Here is a 19,204-nt window from a genome sequence, read left to right as displayed (position 1 = left end):
ATGAACTGTCTTAGGTTTCATGTATGTATGATTTCCTCAAGTTTCCTCCAAGAGTCTATTTATTGAGTCTACCTCCTCAAAATACATTTTTCAATTCATTAAATTCTGTCATAGTGAGGATACCTTTCCCAACTAAACTTAAACACACCTATATGTTTTAAAACAGCAGCAAAAAAACAACAAATATCCATTAAGCGAACTCTAAGGAGAAAAACAAACAGTGCTGATTGGATTCACTGTACATTTATAACCACAAGTCTGAAATAGATATTTAGAAAGTCCTAATTCTCTATTAGGAGAAGGAAATGGCAACCCACTCCAGTGTTCTTGCCTGGAGAATCCCATGGACGAAGAAGCCTGGTACGCTGCAGTCCATGGGGTCGCACAGAGTCGGACACGACTGAAGCGACTTAGCAGCAGCAGCAGCAATTCTCTATTAATTTCACACTTTCAGTCACTTAGCAGCTTTTCTCCTCAAGTCCTATCTTGGGCCCATTCTTCATTCTCAGTTGATAACTCATATGTCACAGAGGCAGTGGCATCAGAAATAATTCATCTGCCCAACAACAAACCCACCACATTAGAAATACCTAGTTACATACTGCTTTTCACTGTTCTTGTGCGAGGAAAGAAGAGCCCTGGTTTCTCCCTAAGGCCAGTGCACTTACCTGTTCCCTGAACCACATCTATCTCTTTACCTTCCACAGCTCGCTTTGGCTATCTTCCCCTTTCTATCCTACGTTACCAGGTCCTTTCTCTAGATTGGCTCATATTCTGCATTTAAACTTGTTTATGCACATTAAAAAAAACATAATATACATAATAAAAGAAATGTTGCTATATAAAAATAAACATAAATAGATATTTTAAAATGTGTACTGGTGTCTAGTGATATATACAAAGGGACAATAGAACATGACCAACCAGGGTTTACTGTAATAGGACATGAACAACTAAAGTTTATTTTAATAGGACATGACCTTCTAGGGTTTATTTTAGGATCAAGGTTATTTTAAGATTTGAAGATTAATTAATTTACTTTGCCACATGATAGAAATGATCTTGATAAAACAAAAACACATTTGACAAAATTTAATACTCATTCATGATAAAAAAAAAAAACATAGCAAATTAGGACTGGAAGCAAACTTTATTGTGATAATGAAAGAAAGAAAGTGAAGTGTGACCTCATGGACTATACAGTCCATGGAATTCCCTAGACCAGAATACTGGAATGAGTAGCCTTTCCCTTCTCCAGGAGATCTTCCCAACCCAGGGATCGAACCCAGGTCTCCCACATTGCAGGTGGATTCTTCACCACTGAGCCACAAGGGAAGCCCATTGTGATAATGGATATCTACAAATCCACGGTTATCATATGAAATCTTGAAATCCTGAAAACCTTCCCTGTGAAGTCAGGACAAACACATAAGGATGTGCACTATACTCTGCATTTTTCTCAATACAAATGCAATGGGCATGAAAGTAAAAGGTAAGAAGGTTGGAAAGGAAAAACTAAAACTGTCATTGTTAGTTAATGACATGATTATAAACTTTGAAGATCCAAAAGAATCAACAGGCCTACTGGTAGAATGAATAAGAGAATTTAACAAGGTCACTGGACACAAAGTCAATATTGAAAGTCAATTGTATTTTGGTAAACAAGCAACAAACTACTAGAAAATTTAATTTTGATAATTACTGTTTGTAGTCATGTAAAAAACATTAAATCCTTGGAGTAGGAAATAGCAACCTGCTCTAGTATTTTTGCCTGGAAGATTCCATGGATAACAGAGCCTGGCTGGCTGCAATCCCTGGAGTCACCGAGTCAGACATGACCGAGTGACTGAGCACGCACACAAAACACATCAAATACCTAGAAATAAATTTAAAGACAAATATGCTAGAACTCTACACTAAAAACTGAAACTAAAAATAGAAATTAAGGGTTATCTTAATTATAGATATATGTCTGTGTGTATTTGATAAACTGGAAGGTTTAATAGTTTAAATATATGTTCATTCTCCCTGAACTAATCCACAAATTCAATGTAACCCAATATAAATACCAGCAGCTTTAAAATACAAATTGAAAAGCCAACATAGAATTGGAAAGGGCCAACCATAATCAAGTTAATCAAGAATAAGAATTATGTTACTGAATTCTTTCACCAGTCTGAAGCTATAGTACTTAGAGTGGTGTGAATAATATGTCAAGGTACACAAACAGATCAATAAAACAAAGCCTAGAAACCCACACATATGTGATGACTTGACTAATAACAAATGTGTCACTATGATGCAGGAAGGAAAGTGAAAAAGCTTCAATAAATGATGTAGGGTTAATTAGATAACCACATGGGAAAAAATGAATCTTGATCCTGGGTTACAGATCTAAGTATAAAAGCTAAAACAACAAAGCTTCTAGGAAACGAGATATTTTCACATTGGTATGGGCAAAGATTTCCTAAATATGATACAGAAAGCACTGCCTATAAAGGAAAAGACTGATAAATCATACCATATTTAAATTCAAGTTTTAATGTTTATTTACAAAAACATCATTATGGAATGAAAAGATAAGTCACAGATTGGGCAAATAATTTACATCCTCAATAAGACTTACTTACAGAATATGTCCAACCCTGGTGGCTCAGCGATAAAAGAATTGCCTGCATCACAGGAGACATGGGTGGATCCCAGAGTTGGGAAGATGCCCTGGAGCAGGAAATGGCAACCCACTCCAGTATTCTTGTCTGGGAAATTCCATGTACAGAGGAGTTTGGTGGGCTACAGTTCTGGGGTCTCAAAGAGCTGGACACGACTTAGCACCTAAACTGCCAACCACAGAATATATAAATAACTTCTATAGATCAATGAGAAAAAGAGGCAAAAAACCATAGAAAGATGGAGAAAAAACTCAAGCACTTAAAAAAATGGGGTTCCCAATGGCCAGTAAGCATATAAAAATGTGCCCAAACTCTAGGTCACTAGGAAAATTCAATCTAAAACCAACTTGAATTCTTACATCTTGCTGATGTGAATATAAATTGGTACTTCTTTGGAAATCTGCCAGGTAAACATACATAAATCTTAGGATCCAGTGATTTGATTTCTAGGTTTATGCCCCCCAATATGAGTACTTTTGTTTACCAAAAGATACAAACAAGCATGCTAATAGCAGAACTATTTGTAAAAGTTTCAAACTGGAAACAACCCAAACATCCATCAACAATAAAATAGATAAACACTACTATATACTATATATAAAATAGATAAACAGCAAGGACCTACTGTATAACATAGGGAACTATACTCAATAATTTGTAATAACACATATACACAGGAATCACTGTGATGTACACCTGAAATTAACACACTGAATCAACTACACTTCAATTTTTAAACATTGTTTTGCATAATAAAAAATTTTTAAGATGTACAGATAAATCATGGTATATTCACACAATGGACTATAATAGAGAAATGACAACATACTTGCTACTTGTGACAACATGGGCTAATCTCAAAACACAACAAAACCAATTTGTACTCCACCCTCCAAAAAGAAAATTACACAGTCCCATGTTCTCATCAAGTTACTCCCTTCAGTCTTTTGTCTAAACTTTTGACGTTGGCTCTTATCAAGGTCACACTATGCATATCTTCCCAAGTCAGTGGGCAATTGTTTCCTCATTCCTGACTTCTCTGCAGCACTTGAAATGGTTTATACACCTTCTTTTCTGAAGTACTTAGTGTCCTTGACTCTGGATTGCCACAGTCTGCTGATTTATTCCTCACTTGTTGGCTAGGTTTTTGGCAATTGCTTCTTTTCTAGTTCCCTGAGTCTTTCTCCTCTATCAGAACTATTAAATGATCTAGGTCTTGAATCCTCAGCCCTTTTCTTCTATCTAATTACTCTCCAGTGGTGCTTTCTTCAAATCCCTGGTGTAAGTAGCACCTATAAGCCAATGATTCCCATGTTAGTATTTTGTGGGACTTTTCCTTGGAGTCTGGATTTCTTTTCTGAGCTTCAGACTCATCATCTATTCAACAGCTCTATCTGGGTACCTAAGACGCAGCTCAAAACTAACACAGGGAAGAGAGAGTTCTTTATTTTGACAATGAACCTGTTCCTCCTCAGATCTCCCTCTTCAGTGAATGACATTATTATTTATCAAGTGCTCAGGCGGACAGTCTAGGAGTCATTATTTATTTCACTCTTTCTTCTTGCCAAGGGGTAGGCACGTTTTCTGAGCAAGGCCAGTTGGATTCCCTCCCAGGATTCTGAACCTTGAGTAGGTGACGCAAGGTTAGAAAATTGGCTACAGCTGACTCATCCCAGCTGAGACAGCCTGTCCGTTAGTTCCTGCCATCTAGAGTCCCAGAGCTGCCTCTGTCCCTCACCCTCCTGAGACCTACTTCTTCAAGCTTTACTTCTGATAACTATGTAAGCTACCCCATATCCTTCCAATGAATCTCTCTTGAACTTAGATTTTCTAATATCTCCGTGTGTTGATTGTAACTAAGGACTCCTTTTTAATACTGAGGAGTAAATGAATGAGTGAATGTTTGCATTATAAAGACCTAGTTTCTCGGCCATTAGTCAGCCAACAACTATATGGAACAATTATTATGTGTTGGCCACACAATAACACTGTTTTTTGCTAAGTTCATCTTCAGGAACTACTCCATTCTTCCACACCTACCTGAGTTCATCAGGGCCAAATCTAAGGAAAATTTCTTCCTATGACAACACTGGATAATTCAGGATTATCTCCCCTTTACAGGGCCCTTAATTTAATCATCTCTCTTCCTAAGTTAACAAAGCTGACAGTGGTTAAAGTAATTAGGAGACATTTTAGTCAGTTATATCGTATTGCAATAGGAAAAGAGTCCAGTGTGAACTGAACTCAACTTTGATTTGTTTAAGAGGGAACAGGGAGGATCGTGAGCTGGGGCTCAAAAGAGTCAGAAAGGTGAAAACCTACAAAAACTGGGAAGGTGGAGTTGGTCCATGTGAAACGCATCTGGTTTGTTAAATGATGCTACGTAGGGAAGTTGGGCTCCTCCCTTCCCGCAGAGGCTCAGAGAAGGAGCGCTAGCTTGAGGGGTTGGTGGGGGAACAAAGAGTAAGTTTTCACGGCATACTTGAGTTTTCTCAGCAAAGCATTTTAGGGGGCTGGGGTCATTCTAGGATGAGGCTTTGAGCTGTTAGAAACAATGCCAGTGTTTAGTTGAAGTTTTTAGAGGGCAAGGTTGAGGCCTAGCTGAGAAAAGGGCTTAGAGGAGCCTGGCTAGAGAGCTAGATCAGGAGAGAACCATCACCACCAGGTGGGCCCAGTGTAATCACAAGCATCCTTAGAAGATGGAAGAGGAAGGCGGAAAGTCAGAGGGTTGAAGATGGAAACAGCAGCCATGAACCAAGGCTCACAGGAAGCTTCAGGACGCTGGAAAAGTAAGGAAAACAAATTTTCTGATAGGGCCTCCAGAAGGAGGCCGACAGCTTGGATTTTAGCTCAGTTAAGACTGAGTTTGCACTTCTAACCTCCAAAATTGTAAGATAATACATTTGTGTGTTTTTTAATTTATATTCTTTTAAATTTATATTTTTGTATTTATGAAATATAAAAATTTATATTCTTTTAATGAGGGAAAATTCATTTATAGTGAATGCACAAATATTAAGTGTAAAATATAATGAACTTTGACAAATATATATTCTCATATGAGCAACACCACAGTAAAGATAATAGAACCTCTCACTCACTCACTTTTCTACTACTTCTAGTTAATCTAGTAATCTAGTTAATACTACCTTCTAGTTAATCTCTACATTCCATAGGTAATTGTTGTTCTGATTAGTTTTGTCTGTTTGTGAACTTTCAGTGCAAATAACTGTGCAGGGCAAAAGAAAAATAATGTTTCATTATACTATGAAAATAGCTTTAACCTCAAATTCTTCGATTCATGTTGTTTTAAACCACTAAGTTTGTGGTAATTTGTTGTTGTTTTTGTGTGGTAATTTGTTAAAGCATAACTCACTGACTCGATGGACGTGAGTCTGAGTGAACTCCGGGAGTTGGTGATAAACAGGGAGGCCTGGCGTGCTGCAATTCATGGGGTCGCAAAGAGTCGGACACGACTGAGCAACTAAACTGAAATATAATTATAGTTATAAAGATAACTATTACAATTACTTCTGAGAGATGACATATGGGTATTTATTATTTTCATTAGAACTTTCTGTATTTTATACCAAAACATTTATTTTATAGTCAAAGAAACTGAGTTAAGTTTTTAGAACAAAAGACTTTGTAATGCCCAAGCCAGCTCATGTTCAGGCACATTTGTCCACCTGAGAAATTTTAGAATCATTTCTGGCCATGGGGGAAGGGAGTCATTTCATTTCTGGGAGGGGCCTCAGAGTTGTTTGTTTAAAGCTGTTGTTAAACATTTACTGTGTCTGAGATGCTTTATATACATGTTCTTATTCATAAGCAGTACCTTCTGCTATGGAGATTCCTGTCATTCCCGATTATAGATGAAGAAACCAAGCAAAACACAAAATGTAAATTGCTTCATTTACATAGTTAGCAAGTGGTGAGACGGATTCAAACTCCGGTCCCTCTGACCTCAGGGCCAACAAAGAACCTGGAACAGGCACGACAATATGGGGCTGTTAGTGAGGGCGGGAGAGGTGGCAGAGGCGTGATGGGAAGAGAGCGAGGAAACACAGGAGGCAGAAGCCTAGTCTCGCCGCTAATTCACTTTGGCCGTTCATTCATTTGCTGATGCAACAGAGATTTATTAGCCCTTCCTGTGAGGTGGCCACCATTACTGTAAGGAGCAGGAGAGTGAACAGTGGACAGACCTGCCTTATGGAGTTTGTATTCTTGTGGGGTGTGGAGAATGAGCGACAAAATCAATCGAATTTCCTTACATATTTTGTAAGAGAGTCTCCCAAGATGTCTGTAAGGGAGGGGAGAGTTCAGCAGGAAGAGCAGGGGCTTTGAAGTCCGGATTCCTGGGTTTGAGTCCTGGCTGTGAGACTCTGGGGAATGGCTTAACCTCTCTCAGCCTCCGTTTCTCTGGGTGTAAAATGGGAAAAATAATATTTATCCACATAGGTTGCTGGGATGAATACATAACATCGTATCTGTAAAACCCAAAGTAATAGGAGCTATTATGTTGATGCCAGGACTCTGAAGGCCACTCTGCGTTCTCAGGGTCTCTGATCTGTGACGGGTGCCAGGGCTCTGAGTCACACAGGATGGAGTCTGGTTCCAGGGAACCCATTCATGCGGCTGTGTTAAGCCATCTCCCAGGGCTCCCTTTTCGCACTCCCAGGACAAATGGTCCTTTTCACTTAATACAGACAATCTCCTCTCCTCATTTCCTGAAACCACATGCGGACCCTTGGGAGTTCACAGGAACAGGAGAGCCAGGCTAGGAGAGCAGAGGGAGCAGCTGTGTGCAGCTGCAGGCTTAATTCCAATTAACAAAAGCCACCTGGGGATCTGCTGTGCTGGGCAGGTCTGGGGCGATTGGTTCTCGGGTATGGGTTGCCAGGGCTTTGTTAGAGGCCCCTGGGGAGGGGCTCAAGGGAAGAATGTATTTGCTTTTCTTGGATACCAGCCCTGAATGGCAGCCTTCACTTTCTAACATAACCTTTATCTGATGACCGTGTTCTGGGTGGGGCCAACTCTTTGGAGGCTGGGGAGGTTGGATTTTAATTCATCAGGTTCTTCCACTCTTAACACTGCTGCTCCCGGGTTAGTGACCTTCCTCCTCTGAAACCCATATGTGCACGCAGACCGCCCATGCACTTCTCACAGTTGATATATTCATTGCCTCCTGATTAATAGCAGCCTCTCATAGTTATTGGTAATGTGTGGGTGAGCAAGTCTCTCTGCTTGTGCTCACCACTGCATCTCCACAGTATGGATCTGTGTTACAATGAGGGTCCCCGGAGTGAGCAAATATAAGATGCCCATTTAAAAACTTACTCATTATCTGAATTTCTATTTTAGTTAAAAATGTCCTGTATGATACTTGGGACATATACCAAAAGGTACTGGTTTTTTATCAGAAATTCAAATCTAATTGTGCATCCTGGATTGTGTCTGGCAACCCTAATTATGAATTGTGGTGCTCAGGAAATCTATACATGAAAGAAGGAATGAATGGGACCCATGCATCATCAAATACAGACATTTTACTGGAAGTGCACACTGTTAGGAGTGGTCATTTCAAGGTGATAGGATTATTGGAGAGTTTTCATTTGTCAATGTATTCTTCTGTTTTTCAAGTTGCCATGAGCGGAAACATTTTCAAAGGTAATATGTGTATATGTTTATATAAGTATATTCATAAGCCAACTTCTTAACATTAGTGTAAAGCCTCCTTGTGTTTTCTTTCATCCCGAAAACCAGAATTTTCTGAACATCCCCAGAGGACAAGGACATTTTGAGCATCCATGAGAAGATTATTATAAGTAGTATTGACAGGCCTACAGAGCATATCAGCAAAACAGACTACATAAATGGGTATAGAGGAGTTTTTTAAAGAAAATATTGCTGCAATTTTATCATATGATGCTTCTTAAGAAAACCAGCTCCTGAAGTTTTGGGGATGTAAAGCTCAGTCTAGTTAAACCAGGACATAAAAATCTTGATTAAATTGTATATAACACACTGGAGATATTTTTTTCTTTGATTCACAAAATAAATGTGGGGAAAAAAAAGCATAAGCTTTTATAGGGAATGAGTTGGCATGTGAGTGCCACCATACAGACAACCTGCCCTGATGCTGTGGGGCCAAGTACCCTTCAAAGTTGTCTTTTGGGGTCCACGCTGGCTGTTGGTGATGGGCACGTTCAGAATGCTATAACTTAATGGAGCAAGGAAAGTAAGAACTACCATTTGTAACATACTATGTTCTGGGCAGTGGGCATAGCTCTTGACCACACTTCATTCACAGAAACAACCAAATTGCACACATTAACCCATTCTAACAATGGGACTTAAGAATTTTGAAGTAAGTTACTCATAACCACACCTCCTGAAATATTACAAGGTACTTAAGAGTTGTGCAAAGAGGCACTTATATTCACTATGCTATACTGATTAAGGCATTTATTAGAAGGAATAAAGATGCTTTCTGAAGACTTATCTCAAGGTTTGAAGGACAAAAGGGCCGCTCTCTGTTTAGGAATGCCCCTCCCAGTTTCCAGTACTGAATGTGGCACTAGAATCATGGGATAAGGAGTCTCTCCTCTCTTCTATCAGTGTTAGTGGTGCCCCAGGTTCTAACGCAGGATTCAGTGTCAGGGTGAGAAGAAGGGCAGAGTAGAATATATGTCCTGTTATCACATTCACGGAGAAGAGAATGTCGTCTAGAATGACACCAAGTAAGCAAAGCAAAATCTATAACCTTTGGCCAGCTTCAAGTCTTATAACACTCATGTTATTTAAAAAGAGGGGAACTGAGTGAAATCAACTTGGCCTACTCGGCGATGAGAGACAAGCATGAGAGAGTAAAATGCTAAGTGTGTCCTTATGAAGGGTTCCTGCTCTTAAAAGAAGAAAATTAGCTGCTTGAACTTTTGAAAAAGGACAGTGTGACTCTGAACAAAGGGAGGCTCATCATTGTGAAGAGAGAGGAAAAAGGCAATTTGATGATTGTTAAGGATGGGAAAGAAAGAGCTGCATCCATTGAACTCTTTACATGGCAGCATTGTGAATAGGCCAGTCTAAATTACTGATTAAATACACTGAAGCTGTATTTAAAATTAACTTCCCTATGTCTGAGAAGTGCATAAACCCTAAAGACCTATTTCCAAGTCACATACAACCATCTTCTTTTCAACTGCAGCACAGAGGCTTTCAGCAAATTGTGTATGAAGTGAGCTGTATTAATCAAAGATGGAGACAGGCTTTTATGCACTGATTCCTCCGGAGAATCTCCCTAAACACACAGTGACATTTTAATGATTTTTCCATTAGTATTCTCTAACTAAAAAGGGGGGGGGAGTTTTTTTTTCCTTCACTAGTAAGTAAGAACTGCTTGGTATGCATATTTAAATAACAGTCATACTGAAGAACTGGCTCTTAATATAATGGATGCATTAAAATATAGAGGAAAATGAGCCAGCCACATAAAGACCTCGAAGTAATAGATAATGCAAGCCTCTCTGCCATTTTCTAAGCCTTGGATTATGATAATGGCTTTGAGAGCAGATCAGTCATGTAATGTCTAGCTACTGACATAAATTAGCTCCAGTTGTGTTAAAGCTGGTTTGAGGAGAAAGACAGCACCCATCTTTTTCCAATTCATTGGTGTGTATATGGCTTCTTAAGAAGTATGCTGCAAGGAAATCAGGTTGCTTGCCCATCACTTTAAGGAGAAGGCGCTTTGTACAAGTCCTAACAATCAACTTCATGTCCACCAGCGATGCCATACTTCACACTCAGAGTCCCTGCCCCACAATTATGGGGAAAAAGATGTAATGAGTGAGAAAACATCTGAACTCATTCCTTGTCAGCCTATTAAATGACAGTGCTTTCAACAGCAGTCCCCAGTCTGTTTGGCACCAGGGACCAGTTTGGGGTTGCTTAGTCACCTCTGACTCTTTGCGGCTCTATGGACCGTAGCCCGCCAGGCTCCTCTGTTCATGGGATTCTCCAGGCAAGAATACTGGAGTGGATTGCCATGCCCTCTTCCAGGGGAATCTTCCTGACCCAGGGATCGAACCCAGGTTACCTGCACTGCAGGCAGATTCTTTACCATTGAGCCAGCAAGGAAGCCCAGGAACTGGTTTAGTAGAAGACAATTTTTCCACAGATGGGGGTGGGGGGAAATGGTTTGGGGAAGATTCAAGCATAGTTTGGTTCGTGCTCCTATGAGAATCTAATGCCGCTGCTGATCTGTCAGGAGGAGGAGCTCCCAGCAATGTGCGCAATGCGGAGTGGCTATAAACACAGGTGAAGCTCACTCACTTCCTGCTGTGTGGCCCTGTTCCTAACCAGGGGTTGGGGACCCCTGCTTTAAAAGAATACTGACCTCAAGGACAAGGGGATATACAGCAACTGAACAGTATTTATAACAATTTTGTTTCTTTAGAAAAGACAAACCAAGGTGAATGAAAATCCCACGAAGATCCTAATGAGGGTTTTGCAAATGCACATGTAGAAATCAGGGTGTGTTTATGTAACAGGGTTGGGGTGAAGGCAGGACTGTCCCATTAAATGTCCAGGAAAACCACTCACCACAAATTAACCAGGAAAGGGTGCTCCAGTCCCTGCATGATTTGGAGCTCCTTGAAGACATTCCTCACTTCATTGCGCTCCACGCACTTCTGTTTGTTCATGTACTTCATCGCATACATCTTCTTGGTATCGTTCTTCTGTACGATGCAGACCTAATGGTGCCAGCCGGAGTGAGAACGTGGTTAGGGAGGTGATGGATTGTGGGCATGAGACAGCGCAAGACTGGTGAGCACCGCTTGGAGGCCCTGTCATGTGCAAATTCTCTGATGTTAAAGTTGCCACCTAGCTCTGATTTCTTTTTCCTTCCCCTATACCAAGTCAATTTCGAAATCTCTCCTTTCTCAGACAAGTTTGCTTGTTTTTGCTTTTGGGGATTTTTAAGACAACATATTGGGGGAAAATAACTTCCTCCATGTCAGGAGTCTTCAAATAAATGACATTTTTATTCAGATTTTAATGAGTGAAATGGACATGGCTCAAAGTTAAGATGAACAATATTGTGCAAAGAACTTCTTTTAGCAACCACAAGTGATATAACCAAAAAGGGCTTAAAGCACTGGGAAAACACAATGATGTCCACATTTATAAAATTCTTTAAGAGGTTCATATAATGCCAGATAAAGTCGACAGCAGGTGTTCTAAAATGCAAGTTCAATATGAAATATGAGATATTCTGTTATGTTTGTCTCCACAAAGAAACTAATCGGGATTTGAATCTGGAAGTTTCTTATAAAAAATTAGACTGAATGTATATGTTTTATGGTAGGTTTTTTTTTTTTTTTTTTTTTACAGTAGGTCTTTAAAAAAGAAAAAAATATGGTACAACTGAGGAAAACAGAAATCAGCTTCTATCCTTCATGGAAAGATTTAATTCTTACACTGACAAGATAACTGTTACTGAAGATACTGGTACAATTTGAAAATGATTATGAAACCTTACTCTTCCTGTTACCATAGAGAAAGTGTGAAAATCCAGTGAGTAAACTGATTTGTCTTTGAGATAATTCTGAAAGCATACATGTTTGTTATGTAGCTGCCTGTCACATACTTTGTTCAAAGTGTGGTAATACTTTTATAAAAACTCATTATAAAAACACCTCATATTTATTGTAGTCCCAGTAACTCATCTGAACATTCTTGGGCTCTCTGAGCTACATACTCTGCTAGTGGTTAGTCATTTTGGTTCTTACCTTCCCGAAACTGCCTTTTCCAATGGCTCGCAAAATTTCAAAGTGGTCAAAGTTGACTGTAAAACAAAAAGAACATCGTGAGTAATTCAGTTGCTCTTTAGTAACTAATGAGTAATATATAAAGATTGAACTAAACTTAAGTACCTTATGTAAACAACATTCTAGACTACTTTAACATGACCATTCATTCATCTGTAGACATTTCTTGAACACTTAATCACAGGGCTTCGTACTAGGGGCTATAGAAATAATAGAGTAGAAATTGAGTCTCTACTTTTCGGAGACTGTGGTCCAGTGAGGGCTCCATAGAGAGACTCTGATGGATTAAATAGTCACTAAATGAATGGACAATTAAAACTCTCACTGAATGTTAAGAAGGACAGATGCCGTGGGGATCTAAGTGTGTATAACAGGGGTTTCACGTAGGTGGCCAAAGACCTGGTCCTCTGTGCATACATTGCCACTAAGGGTCTGCACTTTAAAAATCTTCTCCTTGTCTGTTTCTCATTACAACCACTCTTTCATGTGTCAAAATGATTTCAATTTTCCCAAGTAGGAAGCTATTACCCATGTAAGTTTATAGAATGAGTTGATCCCCAAGGCATAAATATCTAACAGAGGAGGATAAATATGAGCATTAAAGTCTATTTTATAAAATTCATTTGAAGTTGAGAAGATCTTTTGCATCCGCCATTTAAATATTCCACCCTGAGGGAATTCCTGGCAGTCCAGTGCTTAGGATTCATTGCTTCCACTGCAGGGGACTCGGGTTTGATCCCTGATTACAGAATTAAGATCCCACATGCCACATGACGTGGACCCCCCGCAAAAAAAAATCCCATTTCCACCCCTTAGCTTTAAATGGAGTATAATCTATAAAAATATTAAATCACTATGTTGTATACTTGAAACTAAAACATTTTAAAGCAACTATATGTCAATTAAAAAAAAGATTTCCTTCCAGGACTCAGAAGCAATAAATATTTAGTTTATGATAGCATGGTCTCTTGGTTCAGTGCTCAAGAAATGCTTGGTGAAGAGAACAAAGCATAGATTCTTCCAGAAAGGTGACAAGCTTTGGTTATGTGCCTTGATGACCTTGAGAAAATGTCCACTATCTTTCCTGGTTTTTGAAATAAGGATTTAGATAAGTTAAATTTCAAATGAGGGCTTTTAAGAATTAAATCAGAAAAAATTGCAAAATACTAAAAGGTTCTATTCTTCTCTTTAAAAGACATGATTTATTGATTTCAAAATTAATCAGATTAGCTCCTTTTGAAGGAAAGACAGATGAGTAACGGAACCACTCATCTTCCAAGCTTTCTCAAGGTTGAAATATTTTTATAATGTGACTTCATAATCATTACTTAACACAAAACTCACTTTATTTCAGCCAAAAAAAGAGCCATTTAATCATGTGAGACAGCATGTCTATCACAAATAATTCTGGATTTAACCTGAAAAAAATGGTATAACTGATAAATGACAAACTATTTTTTAATATTTTATTGAATTATAGTCAATAGAGTTAGGCACGACTGATCGACTTTACTTTCACTTTTCACTTTCATGCATTGGAGAAGGAAATGGCAACCTACTCCAGTATTCTTGCCTGGAGAATCCCAGGGACGGTGGAGTCTGGCGGGCTGCCGTCTGTGGGGTCGCACAGAGTCAGACATGACTGAAGCGACTTAGCAGCAGCAGCAGCAAAGTGTCATGTTAATTTCTCCTATACAGCAGTATGATTCAGTTGTGCATCTCTCTATATTTTTCATATTTTTTCTATTATGGTTTATCACATAATACTGAATGTAGTATCCTGTACTGCAGTAGGACCTTGTTGTTTATCCATTTTATATAAAATAGCTTGTATCTGCTAATCCCAAACTCCCAATTCATCCCTCCCACTCCTACTCTTCCCTCTTGGCAACCACAAGTCTGTTCTCTCTGTCTGAATCTGTTTCTCTTTCATAAATATGTTCATTTATATCACTTTTTAAAGATTCTACATAAAAGTGATATCATATGATCGTCTTTGTCTGACTTCACTTAGTCTGATATATAGTCCATCCATGTTTCTGCAGATGGCATCATTTCATTCTTTTTTAAACCTGAGTAATACTCCATCGTATAAGTATACCACATCTTCTTTATCCAGTCCTCTGTCAGTGGACATTTAGATTGTTTCCATGTCTTGACTATTGTAAATAGTGCTGCTATGAACATAAGGTTGCCTATATCTTTTAGAACTATAGTTTTGTCCGGATATATGCCCAGGCATGGGATTGCTGGATCATATGGCAAATCTGTATTTTGAGGAACCGTTGTACTGTTTTCCATAGAGGCTGCACCAATTTATATTGCCACCAGTAGTGTAAGAGAGTTCCTTTTTTCGCCACACCCTCTCTAGCATTTGTTGTTTATAGCTGTTCAGTCACCAACTTGTGTCCAGTTCTCTGCTACTCTGTGAACCACAGCATGCCAGGCTTCCCTGTTTTTCACTATTTCCCTGAATTTGCTCAAATTCATGTCCATTGAGTCAGTGATGCCATCCAAACATCTTATAGTCCATCGCCCTCTTCTCCTCTTGCCCTCAGTCTTTCCCAGCATTAGAGTCTTTTCCAGTGAATTAGCTCTTCACATAAATAAACTTTTTAATAATGGCCATTCTGGCTGGTTTTTAGTCTCTCCTTGTAGTTCTGATTTGCATTTGTCTAATAACCAGTCCATTCTAAAGGAGATCAGTCCTGGGTGTTCTTTGGAAGGACTGATGCTAAAGCTGAAACTCCAATACTTTGGCCACCTCATGCGAAGAGTTGACTCATTGGAAAAGACTCTGATGCTGGGAGGGATTGGGGGCAGGAGGAGAAGGGGACGACAGAGGATGGGATGGCTGGATGGCATCACCGACTTGATGGACATGAGTTTGAGTGAACTCCAGGAGTTGGTGATAGACAAGGAGGCCTGGCATGCTGCGATTCATGGGGTCGCAAAGAGTCGAACACGACTGAGTGACTGAACTGAATAATTAGTGATGATGAGCACCTTGATATGTTCCTATAGGACATTTGTATGTCTTTGTTGGAGAAATGTCTATTAATGTCTTCTGTCCATTTTTTGATTGGGTTGTTTGGTTTTTTTGTTGTTGAGTTGTACAAGCTGTTTGTGTATTTTGGAAATTAAGCCCTTGTCGGTTGCATTGTTTACAAATATTTTCTTCTAGTCTGTAGGCTGTCTTTTTGTTTTGTTTATGGTTTCCTTTGCTGTGCAAAACTTTGTAAGTTTGATTAAGTCCCATTTGCTTATTTTTGCTTTTATTTCTGCTGTCTTGGGAGACTGTCTTAAAACACTGGTACAGTTTATGTCAGAGGATGTTTTCCCTATGTTCTCTTCTAGGAGTTTTACGATGTCTTGTCTTACACTTAAGTCTTTAAGCCTGAATGACAAATTCTGAGTGTTTATTTTCTCATCTGTTAAAAAAAAAAAAAAAAGGACTGACCCTTCTAGACAAGAAAATACCCTTTTATATGGAAAAATGCTAATAAAACTATTTACTTAAGTCATTCACTTGACTATGTTATTTCCCAAACTCCTTGGTTCTGAGTTTATTTGCTACATGAGAAACTCTATGAGGGCAGAGATTATATGTTGCTTAGTAATCTTTGTTTCACCTTTGTTTTCCTGGCAACTCATGGTAGTAAAAAGCATTAAAAAATCAAATGGGATAGAGTAGATAAGAAAATAACAAAAATGTCTTAAATGTAGTTACAGTAGTATTGACTCTGAAACTTTTGTTTTGGTTTTGCATAACGTGTGTAGATGGATATGTACTGTATCAAGATGTAATTTTTTGTCTATATTTTAATATGACTTGTCAACATAAATTGAAAAACTCTTTTATAAGTTTCCTCTTAAGTTTCAAATTGAAATAACCAATGCAATGATTTCCTTACACTCATTACATGAAGCTGAGTTAGACTTCATGAACTACATAAGTCTTAAAAAAACAAATCAAGATTTATTTGCAAGCCCAAGATTTCACCTCTAGCAAATCTAGTAACTCACAGTGGTTCCTTCATGTACAGCCTAGCTTAAAATGTTGTGATGATGTTTTGCATCTCCAAGTATTAATATATAGCAGATACCTAGAAGTATGAGCTTCCATTGTGATATTAATCCATTTCATGAACCTTGTCTCTTTATAAGCCATTTTAAACTTTAATGAAAATAATAAAGGATTAGATGCTAGGTTACTGATAAATTTCTACTAGCAGAACTGTCAATTAATGTCAGGTTAAGTCCCAGAAAAGTGACAATTTTAAAATTTTAGAGAAACTGCATCTTATTTATGCCTTTATTTCTAGTTAATCAAAGAAAGAACTGACTCCAGTCTGATGCCATAGTGCCTAAAGTCACTTCCCTGAATAATAATACACCCAATAACTGAGAGAAGCCAATAACAGGTTGAAAGCGAATGGAAAATAAGCTCTTATACTATCCATGTAGTTGTCCAACAGCATTACTAATTTGAAGGAAGGCTGATGGAAAAGGCAACCAAGCCTCAAAATTCAGACAAAATGAGAGAGGTGACGTCAGAACTGTGGATTATATTGTCAACAGAAATCCTATTATAGGCATGTAGGGTTTGCTTTAAAGGAGTATGGGACAGCGTATCCACTGTGTGCTTAAAAGTTTGGTCAACCTGTACAGTATTCCCTAACAGATTACAAATGGCCCACAAGCCACAGTGGGCCTGCAACTTGTTTTTGTACCTTCTGTGAGCTACGATTGGTTCTACATTTTTAAAGGATTTTAAAAATAATATTTACTTTACAAAAAGTTTTCCAACCCCTGAGATTAAAAACAGTCTCTGGAGACAGAATATCCATGTTCAAATTTCAGCTCCGACACTTAATAGTTGTGCAATCCTGGCAATTTACTTTTATGCTCTGTTTCTTCATCAGTAAAATAGGGATGAAAATAATATATACCTCATAGGGTTTGTAGCAAGATGAAATGAGTACGTATGTAAAGTACTTAGAATATGAACTGGAACTAATTACTTTTACTAGTACTACTGCTGCTGCTGCTGCTGCTGCTAAGTCACTTCAGTCGTGTCTGACTCTGTGTGACCCCATAGACAGCAGCCCACCAGGCTCCCCCGTCCCTGGGATTCTCCAGGCAAGAACACTGGAGTGGGTTGCCATTGCCTTCTCCAGTGCATGAAAAGTGAAAAGTGAAAGTGAAGTCGCTCAGTCGTGTCTGACTCTTCGAGACTCCATGGACTGCAGCCTACCAGGCTCCTCCATCCATGGGATTTTCCAGGCAAGAGTACTGGAGTGGGGTGCCATTGCCTTCTCCGAGTGGTTGAGTATAGGGAGAGACAAAACCTGGTTCTCATTTACGCTGAGGCTAGGCCAGGGAATGTGGCCTAATGGGAAACCAACAGGCAATAGCAGCTCAACTTCCTACACCTTCTTCCTCTGCTCCAGAGTCTTGCTTTCACATTGGCCTTCTACCCCAGTCTTAGTGACCCTCATGTCACTAGAGTATCCTGGAGGTATATCAGGTTAACAGACAAAGTTGAATGGATCCTAATGTTATGATACCACATGTAGTATTTTAAAAACTAAGTATTTTAAAAGGATTTCCATTAGAGTTTTTCTTTTGAATAGGTGTACATTCTCCACTTATCAACCAGACACAAAGTCTGTATGCATCAGGAACATGTTACATACATTTCCTTTGTATGTCTCATTGTATCCTTGAAATAACCTTATGGTTTTTATAGATAGGCATGCTTAGCCTAGAGATTAAATAATAATTATAACTAGTATAGGCTTCCCTGGCAGCTCAGATGGTAAAGAATCTCCCTGCAATGCAGGAGACCTGGGTTTGATCCCTGGGTTGGGGAGATCCCCTGGAGGAGGGCATGGCAACCCATTCCAGTATTCTTGCCTGGAGAATCCCAGTGGACAGAGGAGCCTGGCCGGCTACAGTCCATGGGCCTCAAAGAGTTGGACATGACTGTGTAACTAAGCACAGCACAGCATTACTAGTACAGTGAATCACTTATCTTGGGATTAGTTTCACAAGTCAGAAAGTAAGCAAAACCTTGTTTAGTCAAAACTACATATGTAAATTCTCTATGAAGGTACCCCATTTGAAAATCAAGACAGTCTGTTAAGAAGTCCAACCCAGTATTTTTTTTTACCTTGTGTGAGCACCCAAGGAAGCTCATGAATTGCATTTAAGGACCATTGAGTGAGAAACAAAAGTTTAAGCACTAAAATCATACTCAGCTCAATGGCAGGTCAAATTTATCAGTCACATGTCCAGTAGGACTAACTGAGGGGACAGCGGTTGACTGTTGCCACAAAGTCACACTCAGTACTTGAGTGGAGGAGTGGACAGAAGCAACTCACCATCATGTAAATTCATATACACCTTTCTGATCCTGGACCCGCACTCTTATCTATGTTTTTATAGTTGTCTTACAGTTATTATTACTGTGTATCCACCCATCCCAGAGGTAGAATGGGGGGAAGCAAGGTGAGACTGCTTTGTGTCTCCTTCTAGAATCACAAGTTGGGCTTTCCCAAGTCTTTTCCTAAACAGAAGTCTACTGATGATGGCTCCAGGGCTGATACTCTTTATTTCCTTCCTTCTACCTCTTTCCATCTCAACATTCTGGTCTATAAACAGTGTTGAAGGAAAGAAAACAGGAAACACTTTTTAGATTTT

General features: G+C 39.0%; 1 protein-coding gene across 1 annotated transcript in view; it reads right to left on the bottom strand.

Annotated features, from left to right (window-relative positions):
- STK32A (serine/threonine kinase 32A) overlaps positions 1-19,204 on the bottom strand; it is a 137,859-nt gene that overhangs the window by 86,240 nt on the left and 32,415 nt on the right. Inside the window, exons 3-4 of the mRNA XM_061423904.1 lie at positions 12,461-12,516; positions 11,271-11,422 (exon numbers count right to left, since the gene is read on the bottom strand). Of these exons, the coding sequence (XP_061279888.1) occupies positions 11,271-11,422; positions 12,461-12,516 (208 nt within the window). The remainder of the gene's footprint in view (positions 1-11,270; positions 11,423-12,460; positions 12,517-19,204) is intronic.

Source organism: Bos javanicus, chromosome 7 (assembly GCF_032452875.1).
Source record: "Bos javanicus breed banteng chromosome 7, ARS-OSU_banteng_1.0, whole genome shotgun sequence".
Lineage (NCBI taxonomy): Eukaryota > Metazoa > Chordata > Mammalia > Artiodactyla > Bovidae > Bos > Bos javanicus.
The sequence above is the reverse complement of the archived record's forward strand: the minus strand, read 5'-3'. Positions and strand labels throughout refer to the sequence as shown.